Consider the following 14,743-nt stretch of genomic DNA (forward strand, 5'->3'; position numbering starts at 1 on the left):
ATAGGTCAGCCCTGAAGGACTGGGCTGATCGTTCCCCTGTTATCTACAATTTTTTAAATCTCTTACCCATGGTATCATGCATGTAGTATTGGTTCTGTGCTCCTTAACGCAATGTTCCGGGGCTAGGACTTCTTTAAGAAACTCTGCGGTGAGATCTGCATCCCCTTCCTTTTAGACATCTTTGCACCAGAGGTCCTGTCTGGATAACTTAAGCACAAATTTCTTTACATTTTCACTGTTCCAATCTCAATATTCCATCCTTTTCCATTGCAGTGGCCATACTGTGATCTAGTTAAACACCTCTTAGATCAATTTATCTTCTGGTAAGGGATAAGCTACAGTCATAGAAGGAGACCATGAGCAAACTCTGTTTTCTTGATAGCACTTGCCAGAACACTGCTGTTAAATCAAATATGAAAAATATTTGGCAGCAGCCATCCTTCCAAAAAATTTCTTCACCTGTAGCTCGTAGAAGGCATTCATTTTTTACATTTTATTTGTGGCCTGTAATAAGAAAAAGGTGACTCTTTTTCTCTTCCAAAAAGACCGCTCCTGCTCTTTTGGATCTTCTAATCACTTTTTGGTTCCCAGAGCCACAAGCCCATGGGAGTTCCATGTCAGCCACTGTCTGAGGTTGAGGAAGATGGAGTAATCAGAGTGATTTGTGATATGGGTTATTGCCCCTTCCTCTACCCACCCCACAAACCATTCTCCAGATTCTCTTTTTTGGTGGCACTGATAGTTTACTGTCGTCCTATTGTCTGTGTCCTGCACTCCCAGTGCACTGATGAATGCAAATTCTTCCAAAGCAACACAGCCTAATGTGGTCCTAGCTTTCCCTCAGGGCTGCAAGCCCTCTGATTATGCTGTTTGTAAGTGCCAGTCCTGTATCTCTTCTTGCATGTTTTGTCCTAGACCCTAGTTACAAGGTGTCCATAGGGTCCCTTCCCCACAGTCTCCAGCATTTAGACCAGTCCTCAAGTGGTTTTGGTACCTTATGATAGAAACCATCTTTCTTACCTATGTAATTTTTACATAGAATGGATAGCATTTTATCCTTCTATGAAGAGGTCAATAATAATTGTCCTTTGCCAAACAAAAACTATTTAAAGCACTAGTTGCTCCAAAACTCACCTGTTAAAAATGAAGATTTTTTTAATTGTCTCTCTGACGGCTCCCCTTGCTTTTGGATGTACAGTGATGGCAATGCTTCCACCATCACCAGATATTGCTCTGTAATTCAAAGTGAATTCCACTAGAAATGTTAACTGTTCTTCTCAAGGAGTATTTCTTAGTTCACTTTATCCCTGGTAGTATTTTTTCAGTAATTATTGAGAGCCACAGAATGTGACTGAGATACGTTTCATTAAGCCCCTGGGTGCTGGAGGAATTAGTTCATCTCCTAGGTGCACATTTCTCTCCACAAGAAAGACAGAACATCAGCACGGTGTGTCCAGGGGCATCAAACTGCAGAGAATGAGAGGGACGAGGAAACAAGCCTGGGTCTTTTTCCTATGTGACTGATCAATTTTGCAGGACATTGGGAAAAGGGAATTGTATTTTCTACCTCATTTTGTCAAGTAAGAATTCTCATCTAGTGAGAATTCCATCTCTACAGATGGTAGTTTAGTCTTGCCCTGTAAATGAGGATGGATGCAGTAGTTTTTCTCACATATTGCAATTTTGTTGTCCTGAGCCAACCACAAAGTGCTCAGTAAGGACAAAATGAATGCTGTAGCTTAAGACCACACCATTATTCAATTAGATCAATTTGACCAAGATTGTATTTTAAAATAAAATCATTTTGAGTAAAAAACAAATTGTACAGCTTCATTAAGTCCAAACCTGTCAAATTGCTACCAAGCCTCGGTCACTAAACTATACACGGTCTAGTGCATTGTGTCAGATCCTGAAAGGCTTGCAAATAATTTCAATTCATAAAACATGGAACATTAATTACATGAAAGCCTAAATGTAATTTTAGGTAACTGCAAAAACTGGCTTATTTTGGAGCACGGCTTTAGTAGGTTGGAGTCTCCAGAAGCCAATTAGTAAAACATTTGCCACCGTGATGAGGGCATAGCTCATGGCGCACGCGTCTGATCCCTCACAGCTACCAGTCAAATATATTCACCAGTGAGGTGGCGTGTCCATGTCCTTCCCTGAGCTCCTGCTGCTGTCCAGCTTTCACCAGAGGTCTCTAAAAGCCGTGTCTGTGCAGATAATGTACGGATAAGACTCCTCCTGCTTAAACACTCTTCCAGCATCTGGTCCAGAGCAGGTCCCACCCTTCAGAGGGCAGAAGAGGTGCTGAAGAAGTGCATATTTTCCTATGTAGCTATGGGTTGCTTCAAGCTGTAAGAAAGTGGACTTGCAAATTCCAGAGCTCTTCTCATGCAAGGAAGATTTGGGAAAGTACTTTGCTGATGATATAAAGTTGATGAGAATTATTTTGAGAATTTCAGGCACAGGCTGCCCACAGTTTTCCAGGAGAGAGAGGAGTGCCCTGCTCTGTTCTGTTCACCTGAGGTTCTGGGGTGAGCAGGACCTTTTTGTCTCTCTCTTTGCTTTTTAATAAAATAAGAATGTAGCTGATTGCCCTAAAGAGGTCTCTTGAAAGAACACAATTAGAGTTGAAGACAAAATCTGTGAAGCATTCTGCAGCCTGCCTTTAAGCCCACAGTTTGCATCAGGCTTTCCTGAGAGTAAAGCTTCCTCGTGTGAGCAGTACTGACTGCTGCAATGGAAAAGAACTGTCAGAGAGTCGTGAGCTGCTTTTCATTAAAAGTGCCTTGTCCTCATCTACTGCAGATGATAATCTCTTGCTTTACACGGCTGCCAAAATCGGCAATATAAATTGTATGGGATCTAACTGTGAGATGTTTCCATCTTGCTTCAACAGCAACTGAGGAGGGAAAAAATGTAAAATTCAGAGGTTAAGCAAAACATGTCATGTTGAGGTACTTCCCCAAAGAAATTGTCTGCTGTTTCTAGGCACATTTATAATGAATAAGAAATCATTGCTATGTTTACTCAGTACCTTCTGCTAATGACCTTCCTAAGGCATCACAGTGGTTTTCTTCTCTGTCCTGACACTCGTAGCTGTGAATAGTGTTTCAAACACAATCGAGGTACAATGGGGGCTCTGCAACTAGGCTGAGTCATGCTGAGCACTCACTCAAAGATGTGATATATTGAAGGATAGGGGTTTAGTGACCCACAAAGTGGTGACTAAACATAGCAGTTTTAAGAGAAATGTGCCAAGTGTGTTTTTGAGCTATCAAAATCGATAACAAACAGTTGTAGCATCCAGAATCTGAAATATATTTTGACTGAGCTCAACAGTAAATGTTGCAAAATTGCTGCATTTAATGGAAGGGGGGGGAGGAGTAAAAAGGAAGGAAAACTACAAATACCTTCTTTTCCATCGTGTCATGTACAGTCAACAGTTCAAGCTCCTTGATGGTGGAAGAAAAATATTTGTGGATCGTATCCAATATTGTATGGGAAAAAAGTTAATTTTATGCTTGCTTTATCTGGATTCTCTCTTGCAGAAATGGACACAGTCTTGCATATGTTAATAGCAGGTGTCTGTCTTACAGCAACCGGGGCACTATTTACTATTTTCTGCATAGTTTAATAATGAATCCAAATTGCTTTTTTTCTACCAATTCTACGTATAAAGTGACCTTCAGCATTGCTATCAGCCTGTTATTTCTCTTTGTCATGATAATTCACTTCCTTATAACAGTCATTTGTCAGGTGGTGGCTTGGTGGTCGTATGTATGACGTCATTTACTTGGACTTCTAGGAGTGACATCATATGTACGGCTGCTAAACTGCTGCATGGGACATCACTTAAACAGTTTTCATCTGAAGAAATCACACCAATCATTTTCAGGCTCTGAACACCACATCCTGATTATTAAGTTGTGAATTATTTATTTCTCTTTAATAAAGAATATTTGTAAATGAGTGAGGAATTCTTTTATTGTATCAACACCATTTACACTTCCATCTGAAGTAACCAGTGGATGGATGGGAAAGGTTTTTAACTTGCAGTAATGAATGCTGAATATTCAAGATTTATCTATACTGTAAGTACTAAGCAGGTGGAAATGATTTAGTCTTGGATTTTAATGGCAAAAATACATATTTTAAAACTTAAGTCCCAATGTAAGTATATATAATCAAAAAAAATGTAATATGAGGTGTGATATATACACCTAGTCTCATGGGACATTCCCAGTCTTTCCCATTAGCATACTGCACACGAAGTTTTCCCCATATGTAGCCATGCCCAGGCTTCTTCTACCTCCAATAAGAGAATATTGACCCAGATATTTCTTTCTGCCCCATTTGCCCTTTTCTCACCCCTAAGGTAAGGAGTGCCAGAATAATAAAACAAATCAGGACTGTACTAACATCTTTGTCTGACTGAGCCCCAAGAAGGAGTACCTGGCTGGATCATCACCCCACTGAGCTGAGTGGGAAGACTGCCCCTGGCTTCAGGGAGGTCAGGTGCTAGGCCCCAAGCACCGGAGTGGTGGTGGACACGCGATTCTCTTGCACATGGTAGAAAACACTAATATTGCAAACAGAGGTATGATTGCTCACCCTCCAGCAAGCCAGCAGAATTATTTTTTGTTAGTCAGCTGAAACGGTCATCTTGTTTTAAGGTAGAATTAAATACTGTTCAAACTTCCACAGCCAGCTTTTCAATTCCAGGCAAACAGAAATGAGTAATAACAATCAGAGTATATTTGGAGGGCATATCACAGATGAACAATACCAGTAACACATCTATGTATAACCCTGTAATTTGATTTCACCCACAAGCTATACAATTACATCAAAGTTGTCTGGAAATGTGTGTGCAACTAACTTTGAAAATCTGATTCTTTGTGTTTGATAATAAGTAAAAAATGAGATAATAGACAGCTGTAATCTAACAGTAATATTTCATTCTTTATCTAAGTTGCTTTAGATTTACTGTAGGCCATTAAGTGATTCCCCTTGATGAAGTAATTTCCATTGAAATTTAGTGGCATATTCTCATCTATCTTTTTAATCTGAGTGAATTCCTGGCCCAAATGTGAGCAATAGGAATTTTGCTGGCAATTTAATCTGGGCCATGATTGCTTTGCTCAGAGGTAGTAGGATGGTTACGTGGTTGAGCACTTCAGATAATTTTGGCACACTCCAAAAGGTTCATCCTATCCACCACCACAGGAACTCTCTGCCTCCAAATATTAAAGTATTCTCATTAATCTATACCCAGTAAGAGCCAATTTCTTCAGGAATTGAGTTAGTCCCTCACATACAGCAAGTTATGAAACTGACTTTGAAGAGTAAGGTGTCTTCATTCTGTATTGTATCGCACCCTACAGAATTATCACCCCTCATTACAAACTGTGTCATCTTCACCAGTTAAAAGATACAAATAGAAAATTCCTTTTCTGATGACATTTTACTTTTGATTTAAATTTATGTTTCTGTACTGTGCAATCTTCTGGGAAAAGTCTGTCCTTTTAAAAATGGTGGGTAAAAGATGATCCAAAACAAGTTAAAGGGAGGGAAAGATGTTCCAAAGCACTTTGAAAGTACTTGCAATTTCTATCTGTAGCTGAAGTTTGCCAATTATTTCATAGCTATGTTGTGCTTTATTCTGTACAGATAAAACAAGAGAAGCTGCAATGGTATTTATGACCAGCAACCCCAGTCTTTCTAGTCACTTAATCAGTGTGAATTGATCTCGTTTGGTCCAACAGATCTGAAGAACAGATCATCTCCTTCCTAGAAGGAAACAAAAATCAAATAAAAATAATGCTTCAGGGGAAAGAAAATTGGCAATGTTTTCCAAGCATAATCATATGGTTATGCTTTCAAAAAAGAGGTGCCTTCCCAGACTGGCCCCCAATAGCAGAGGAATCATCAAGAACAGAGACAGTGACATGAAAGTCCCCCTAGTTATCTTTGACTATAGCATTATTCCTTTCTTAAATACAAACTGTTTGTAACTAAGGTATTATTCAAAATAAGAATGAAAAAAAAATAAGCGTGGGCTACCTATGAATCACTTCAGGGAAGCACCGAAGCCTGTGGCTATACATGGACACAAAGGCAGACCCAAGGAAGAATGTCATTTTTTCTTTCCTGCACTACTTGCTGGATTTGGGACATTGCTCGGTTGTTTTTTAAACAATCCACATGGACACCTGCTAACCCCTTTAATCTTCCCATAAATGAGGGATCCCAGATATGTTTGGCTTTGCTTCTGTATTTTCTGTTCTGGCTTTCTAGATTCTTAATATTTTCACTTGTATGGCCAGATGAAATACTTCACTGTTTAAATTTATCTATACATGCACATATACACACACAAGTACACATTAAATTGTTATAAAATTGTCTCTACCAGGAAATACCTTCCTTCTTCCACCCCATCCCACCCACTCCCCCACCCCCTCTTTTATTTAAAGCTCCTATTTAAGAACAATGAGATAAGCTACTATCAGTGTCTTCCAGCCTTCACATAGTAGCTGTATACAGGTCAAAATTAAAATAACATTATCAAAAGAGATTGGGTTAAATTATGAAAAAATAATTGGTGAGATAAAAGAGCATAAAAAGATTAAACTGAGATGGTTTGGCACAGAAATACCTGTATAACGTAATGACTTTTTTTTTCACTTAAGTCAAACATACTGTGTTTTGCTATGTATTTTACAAAGGTGTTTTAGCTCTGCTAATGGAAAAGAAATCAATGAAATCAATGTATTAATGAGATACAGCTGCTTTGGATGTGCAATAAAAGAAGAGAAGCAACAATTTAAAAAGTAGGGTGATATTTGAACTTTAAAAACCTGTCATGTCTTTTTGTTTGAACTGTAAATGCCTACTTAAAGAGTTCTGTAACAGCATTTGGTGTTAATATGAATCTCACAGACTCAAATATATATAATCAATATAATCTGAAGCATGCCCCTAAAAGACCTCAACACATCCGTTCATATGAAGAAAATATCATTAAAAATGTTTAGTTACATTATTTACATGACTTGTCTGGGGAAATCCAGGCTTTAAATAAGAAAGATTCACATGAACTTCAAGCCTGTGTGCTTACAGGAGTCCTAAGCTTTGAGGCAGGCTGTAAATGACTCTGTATCTGTTTGCAATGGCTTAAGTATAGCTTTGCAGTAAAAAAGTAAAGGGTCATACAAGAAAAGTGCCACAGAAGCATTGATTTTGCTTGGGAAAGCAGAGGAACTAATCCTTTCCAATCACCTTCATGCAGAGAAGTGTCCTTATACAGGATTAAGGCAGAAGAGCATTAACTGGAGCTCCACGCTCTCATTTCCAGCCTGGCTCAAGACCTGGGCTGTGCAACAGAGGGACAGATAGAGAAAAGATAACTGACCTCTCTACCGAGATCTTTGCCTTAGAGGTCCTTCTCTATGCCCTCCAGGCAGCTCAGAGTGGAAACACCCAGAAGAGGCCACTTGATCAAAGAGGACTGTCATTCAGGCTCTCAAATTTAGGAACACTTTGATTAGGTGCTTAATTAAGAACCGAGCTCAGGCTGTGAGGGTTAAACTCTGCTTTGACCTTAACAGCTGAAGGAGCTCAAAGCAAATGACAGAAAATATGGAAAAAAAAAAAAAAAAAAAAAAAAAAAACCAGCTAGTTTCTAGACTGTGGCACTGAGGTATTTTTGTCTGAGTAGTCTAGAGAGAAATCAGCACCATTGAGAGGAAATACATGGGTGTAACTTTGGGCAGATTCATACAAAGATTTTTTGCAGATCACTAAACTAAATGAAAAGATTTTAAAGACTTTATCAAGAATTTAGTGGTCCTCCCTTTTGCCAGGAAAAAGGGCTTGGTTAAAATCCTGAGTTTACAGTGAGGTGAACTTAGTAAAAATTCAACATTTACTTTGCAAGCACTAGAAGGTCTAACATAATACTAAACACATGTGTAAATAGGTCTTTGAAGAATGCATAATAGATATTTCTGATTTTTTTTTTTTTTGTATCCTACTGGTTTATTCACTGGTACTAACTGTTTTTCCTTTCTGTACAGAGAATGGTTCCAAGTCTTACTGCTACTGTAAATTATACTGATCCTACATTAGAGCCTGTAGTAACTGAAAATTCAGTCATACGACAGAAGATAATAGATTCACAGTTCAAATGCTATGAGAGGATGAACAGAGCACCTCCATATAGGAAAAAAGGTAAAAAAGATTTAAAATTTCTGTTTGTATATTGCCATGTTTGCTTTTATCAATATAAAGAAGCCTTTTGTTATATATATTAACCCATAGTTTTCCTTGGGGTTCAGTTGCCATCCAGCACGCAGCAGTCAAGTCCACACTAACTTTCCATCCTCTTAGATGCTAAGAAAGAAGAAAGATTAGAATGACCCCAGGGAATGAACAGCTTTTCCTTCCTCCCATGCAGACGATACCTCCATCAACTAGGGGAAGTGCATTTCTGTCTTAGGGCTTTGCTGCTTGAATTTCTGTGTTCCTGCTCAGGGAGTACCACTCTCCAGAATGGTCTGTGTGGTACCTTCCAGCACACTTACGTGAAGACCTGGCTGTGAACTTCTATGTGTTTTTCTCTGGGGCAGAGTTGTCCCAGGAGGTCAGCAATAGCAGACCAGCACCTATCTGAGACAGCCCAGCAGCCCCTGCACTCCTTTGACTGGCAGCTGGATTTAAGTGATGCCACTGGGGACTGCTGTGATCATAGGAACATGCACTTAATTCATATATAACTCAGAGTGAAGACAGTAGGTGAATAGGGAACGATGCCAACACTACTGAAGTTGTGCTTTCATTGTAGACTTGCCTCTGTGAGTCATGACTGAATTACAGGGCTCTCAGCAGTCCTCCAACATCTATATCTCATAAAGGGTTGGAGGTGAGTAAGGGTCTAAATCTCTTGGCTGTAAATTTGAAAGGGAGCACGCTATGAAATGGGTAATTCCCTTAATGCAAGGGGCAACTGTAGGGGTGTCTCCTGAGAAGAAAAGCCCAACATATGAGTTGAAAGCATACACTGGGTATGCATTTTCGTCACAAGCAGTTGTGGAGTCTCATACTGAGATGTCCAGGAAAGCCCAGGATCTGGCACAACTTTACAGAGCCAGCCCAGACATGGCTAACTTTTCTCTGTCACGTCTGCAGTCCCCGATGTAGCCAATCTGTAGACCTTCACAAATGTAGTTTAAATGCTTCATAACTCTGGGGCTCAAAGTTGATGGCAATGAACTGCCAGGAGCTGCACGGTATCCCATCCCCAGGAGCCCAGGAGATGGTGTAATACAGGTAAGCTGCAGCAGCATTGCTGTGGCCTTGTGTCAGCAGAGCCAACGTCACAGATTTTGTGCACACATTTATCTTGTCCATTTCAAGGTAGAATTGATTACCTTAAACAACAATGAAGTAATGAAATGTGCAGCTCAAGCACACAGAATTGCCTAACCATCCCTCTGGGACAGCACAACATTCCCACGCTCCCTGTCCATCCAAAAATGCAATAGTTTCAGCCAGTGATTCAACAACATGATGTTCAACTCTACCTTTTCTGGTTTATGACTTAGACCATTTAATTTTCTGCAGGAGTTCAAAAGCACATATACGTTATGTATTTTTAATCCATATATTTGTGTGTGCCTATTTATGGATGGATGGATGCATATATATATATATATATATTGTTTCTGACCTTGAAAGAGAGATTCCACACTGTATAGATCAATGTCAGTGATTTTTTGTCTTTATAAGGCAAGCCAAAGGATTGAAAATTAAAGCTTGAAATCCCTACCAACCCCCTCCTGCACTGTCTTTCAGAAACAAGCTCAAGTTGCAAACATTTTCTACTCTTCTTTTTCTTTGATGTTATGAGTCCTAAAAGTCTTTCAAGTTTATCTCAAAGACAGAGAAGAACATGGGAGTGCCTGAAAGATAACAAATTGTTGATACAACAGCTTATTAATGAGGTGAACAAGTAGTGTTTAGCACATCTAACTTGACAATGGCAAAATATCTGTGCATAAAATCTTAGCTAATGTAGAAGTTCTCATAAAAATATGCTTTTTGCCATGCATCTAATCTGGAAAGAATTAATTTGGAATGATTTATGTTTTCCATTTTTAATCCACAGCTATTTTGACTTAAAACAGTAGTTACCAGTGCAAATTTCAAAAATCCAGACATCTTTTTACAGCTTTGTAAATCTCCTGTGAATATTATGTTTTCTAAGAAAGTCTAAATAAGAAGGACTGTCTGAGGATAATTCCAAGTGCAGCTAGAATTCGTTGACCGTATTTTACTAAATGTAAATGGCTATTGGGTACCTTCCATATGGATGTTTCAAAAACAACCTACATGGTCATAGCAGCAATTCTGAAATTCCCTTGGGGCCAGTGCAAAAAAAGGCAAGATGTGTCTTCTCACTGTATTTCCATACCTTTTCTGCAACACAAACTGATTTTAAATGGAAAATAACCAAGATTTTTTTTAACGCATTACTTGAATAAACCCACAACAAGTGAGGAAGTCATATTACTGCAAGCAGTCTCATAGTGCAATTTCTGTGGACCACGTAACATTTACATAATGGGAATCAAGAGTGAGTAGTATTCTGCCTCCCTAGTTTGGCAGGAAATACTTTTTTTTTCTCATCCACTTTGCCTTTTCTGGGTCAATCCTTGTAGGGGATACAGCCCCAACAACGCTACTTTTACAGAGGGGAATTTACAGGTACCTGTCTGTTGCAAATGTTGAGAATCGAGAACAGGAACGTGTAGGATCAGATCCTACACTCAAAGTTCAGTTCAACCAGCTTTAGCAAAAAACAAGTACACTTTAGCACCTGAATGCCATTCAAAGCATAGCAATAGCAAGGGTTTTTACTGCAAAAGCTCTTTATTGTCTCCAGATGGCAATATTCCTTGGGAGGCTAGAACAGAATGGGATAAGGAACAAATCTGTTGAATTGACTACTGAATTCCTTTAAATGTCCAGGTCTGTTCTGCAACCGAACCTGGGATGGCTGGCTGTGCTGGGACGACACACCTGCTGGCAGAGTCACTGCTCAGAACTGTCCAGATTACTTTCCAGACTTTGATCCAACTGGTACAGTATTTCTTTTTATCATCTTATCTTTCAGAGGAACATTCATGCCATTGAGTGGAAGCATGTTTCCATAGGCATTTTTGCATCATTGTGAAATTTCAGAGAGTTTGACTGAGATGAAAATACATTACTTCTTTGGATTGCCTAATTTATATAGTTTTATTTTACAATATTTTGTATGCACTTCTATGTACGTAATTTTGACTGCTGTACATATGGAACCCATTTTATTAAATATGGAAGTATTAACTATAGCCCTGTCCCCCAGGGCTCGGTACTGGGGCCAGTCCTCTTCAATATCTTTATCGATGATCTGGATGAGGGGATCGAGTGCACCCTCAGTAAGTTTGCAGACGACACCAAGTTAGGTGCGTGTGTCGATCTGCTCGAGGGCAGGAAGGCTCTGCAGGAGGATCTGGATAGGCTGGACCGATGGGCTGAGGTCAACTGTATGAAGTTCAACAAGGCCAAGTGCCGGGTCCTGCACCTGGGGCACAACAACCCCAAGCAGAGCTACAGGCTGGGAGATGAGTGGTTGGAAAGCTGCCTGGCAGAGAAGGACCTGGGAGTATTGGTTGATAGTTGGCTGAATATGAGCCAGCAGTGTGCCCAGGTGGCCAAGAAGGCCAACGGCATCTTGGCCTGTATAAAAAGCAGTGTGGCCAGCAGGTCCAGGGAAGTGATTGTCCCCCTGTACTTGGCCCTGGTGAGGCCGCACCTCGAGTACTGTGTTCAGTTTTGGGCCCCTCGCTACAGGAAGGACGTTGAGGTGCTCGAGAGAGTCCAGAGAAGGGCGACGAGGCTAGTGAGGGGTCTGGAGAACAAGTCTTACGAGGAACGGCTGAGGGAGCTGGGATTGTTCAGCCTGGAGAAGGGGAGGCTCAGGGGCGACCTTATCGCTCTCTACAGGTACCTTAAAGGAGGCTGTAAAGAGGTGGGGGTTGGTCTATTCTCCCACGTGCCTGGTGACAGGACAAGGGGGAATGGGCTAAAGTTGTGCCAGGGGAGGTTTAGGTTGGATATTAGGAAGAACTTCGCTGAAAGGGTTGTTAGGCATTGGAATGGGCTGCCCAGGGAAGTGGTTGAGTCACCATCCCTGGAGGTCTTTAAGAGATGTTTAGATGTTGAGCTTAGTGATATGGTTTAGTGGAGGACTTGGTAGTGTTAGGTAAGAGGTTGAACTGGGTGATCTTGGAGGTCTCTTCTGTGATTCTGTGATTCTGTGAACTACTTATTTATGATTTCAAAACATTTTTAACACCTCATTCTGACTTTTTCTAATGAAGAGAAAATGCTGAAAGAAAGTACTCATAGGCATGAAACATCTATCAGAATCTTCTGTTTTTATTGCAAAATATCATTTTATGGAAGAAGATAAGCAGAAGTGATGTTCTTTCAGTCTCAAAGTTTCAGTTGTTCATTGAATTCTTCATACAAATACTAGCAGCCGTGTAGACTACGAAAAGAAGTAAATTAAGAATCTTTAAAAAGAAAAACGAAAGGAAAAAAGACAAATATTGCTGAACAGATATGAGGAAATATTAGACAGAAGTAAAACTCCAGGGAGGGTATTGCTTGAAGAAAAACACAGTTGTGTGTTCCATTCTCAGGATATATTGCTTATGGGCAGTGGTTGATGCCACGATGTCCTCAATCATCTGGAAACACAGCACACCAACTGCAGTTAAAAAATATGAAACTAAGTATTTTGAACAAGGTTGAAACAAAATTTATGTGCTGAATTGGAAAGTAAAGAACATACTATTGCATAGCTGTAAGTTACCAAGTACCATTAGCTAAAACTATTTTTGTTGAGATTACCTATTTAGAAACAGAGGCGTTTCCAGGTAGGATCAGTATGTATCTCACTAAATCCTATTTGCAATAACAAACAGATTTATTGATATTCCTGTTTTTTTCTAAATCAAGCTATCCACAGTTAGAGAATTCACCCTGGAAGTGGGAAACTTCCAGTATCAGCCCCAGATTGAGAGGATTCAAACCTGCATCCTAACTTGGATGAAGGAACCTCCCCCTTTCCAGTGGACAACTGCTTCAACCATTAGGTTATTTGTACCAAAGATACCAGAAGAGCACTGTAAAAGAACTGACCAAACTTGGTTCAGTTCTCAAAAAGAAGTGCCTGCATTCAGAGAGTTCGAGGCTCTGGATCCTGAGGTTACACATGCTTTTTCCTATGTTCATGGCAGGGGTGCCTCTTGGATGGGGTCAGTACTTTCTGTTTCAGCCCCCATTTTGTTCATGATACCGTCCCCAGGTGGCTACTAGCTTTGATGAATAGAACAACTTACAAGTTTTCTGCTTTCCCTGCTTCCATGTTTTTCTTAGGGAAAAAAAAAAAAGGCAATACCAACAGCACTGGTTTATGTATACTCCATACATTCCTGCAAAAGCAGGTGGTGGACAGCTTTGTAATCACAGAAGTCTCCTCACCACTCCCAGGTCCTCATCCCACAATGAGAGGGGGTGATTATGGAGCCACTCTCCAGCTGGTGCCCAAGCCACTTATTCCCGGCTTTTCTGGTTGCCCACTTGTCTCCAGCGACTTGTTCCGAACTAATCACTCCATTCCAACAGCACTCTTCAAAGTAACACTTAAGCCATCCATGGAGAAGCACCTCTCTCGATCATTAATGCTTATTTATGTTGAAATCTGTGACTTGTTGGGCTGATTGAAAATGGCTCCTTAGTGTACAAATGTGTGCTGCAGTCTTGCCTGTGACAATAGGTACATACTGTGTTTTTTCCTTCTGCTGTGCTTTAAAGTTTGCAGATTTTTTTTATTTTTAAGTGTTCCTGTTATCTGTATGAAGCCACAGGGGATAGAAAGCCTTGTCCAGCAATTTCCTCCTGTTCTCACTGCTGTCCTGCGTAGGAGCAATACCTGTGGTCTCCCACGCTCAGCGTTTCCCCCACACACACTTTCCTCTGATCCTTTGTGGCACCTCTGTCTGTCTCTTGGCTGGTGTTTCTGTGTCTCAGACACAGCTCCTGGTTCAGCCAGAGCTGCTTTCCTGGAATATCTTTTCAGTACCCCAGGAAACAGCTGCAGCATAAAACCAGCACGGAGCCTGCCTTTGCCATACAGGTGGCTGATTGTCACACCAGGGCTTAATAATGCAAGAGGGAGACGAGAAACTGTAGGGGTGAGGAGAAATCTTTCAGCTGCTAATGGAAGTGGCTGCCACTTGGAAGTGGCCAAAAGTGCAGGTTCAACTGTCCTGAGAAAAGTCTACCAAGTTTGTGTCACAAGTCATTATTTCGTTCAGTAACCTCTGCATGTTAAACATAATGCAGCCAGATTTTCTGCTGAGAAGCAGAAAATTCATCCTAAGGAACAACGATTTTACAAGTTGAAAACCTCAGTGCCTGTCAGGCTTCCTTCTCATTAAGGCCCTACAATATCAAACCACCTCAGCATATATTTTAGGTGTGCAAGGAAACTCATGGACTTCTGAAACAAGTACTTTACACCATGCTGCTTTGGGCTGCACTGAGACCTGCAGAACTGCTGCCTATCAGCTCCCTGATGTCTACTTCTCTTTGTGTCCAGGTATAGCTTCAAGTCCTGGAA

At 40.5% G+C, this 14,743-nt stretch overlaps 1 protein-coding gene and 2 long non-coding RNA genes across 8 annotated transcripts in view; 1 reads left to right on the forward strand and 2 right to left on the reverse strand.

The window, feature by feature from the left end:
• Nucleotides 1-14,743, forward strand: part of CALCR (calcitonin receptor) — a 185,754-nt gene that overhangs the window by 104,194 nt on the left and 66,817 nt on the right. For 5 of the 6 annotated variants that reach the window (XM_083825417.1, XM_083825421.1, XM_083825418.1 and 2 more), the window contains 2 exons: nucleotides 8,085-8,238; nucleotides 11,038-11,148. In XM_083825417.1, coding sequence (XP_083681543.1) covers nucleotides 8,085-8,238; nucleotides 11,038-11,148 — 265 coding nt within the window. Of the gene's footprint in view, nucleotides 1-7,722; nucleotides 7,910-8,084; nucleotides 8,239-11,037; nucleotides 11,149-14,743 lie in introns of those variants that run through there. The other variant, XM_083825422.1, reaches the window with a different exon arrangement.
• On the reverse strand, nucleotides 1,645-7,672 carry LOC310894832. Its single transcript, XR_014580204.1, has 3 exons — nucleotides 7,421-7,672; nucleotides 3,417-5,796; nucleotides 1,645-2,905 (listed from the first exon to the last, which is right to left on the reverse strand). It is a non-coding gene; the product is annotated as an uncharacterized lncRNA (long non-coding RNA).
• LOC310894831 lies at nucleotides 12,094-14,305 on the reverse strand. The gene is made up of 3 exons (XR_014580203.1): nucleotides 13,152-14,305; nucleotides 12,970-13,023; nucleotides 12,094-12,826 (listed from the first exon to the last, which is right to left on the reverse strand). It is a non-coding gene; the product is annotated as an uncharacterized lncRNA (long non-coding RNA).

Source organism: Anser anser (assembly GCF_964211835.1).
Source record: "Anser anser genome assembly, chromosome: 2".
In the NCBI taxonomy this organism is placed as follows: Eukaryota; Metazoa; Chordata; class Aves; order Anseriformes; family Anatidae; genus Anser; species Anser anser.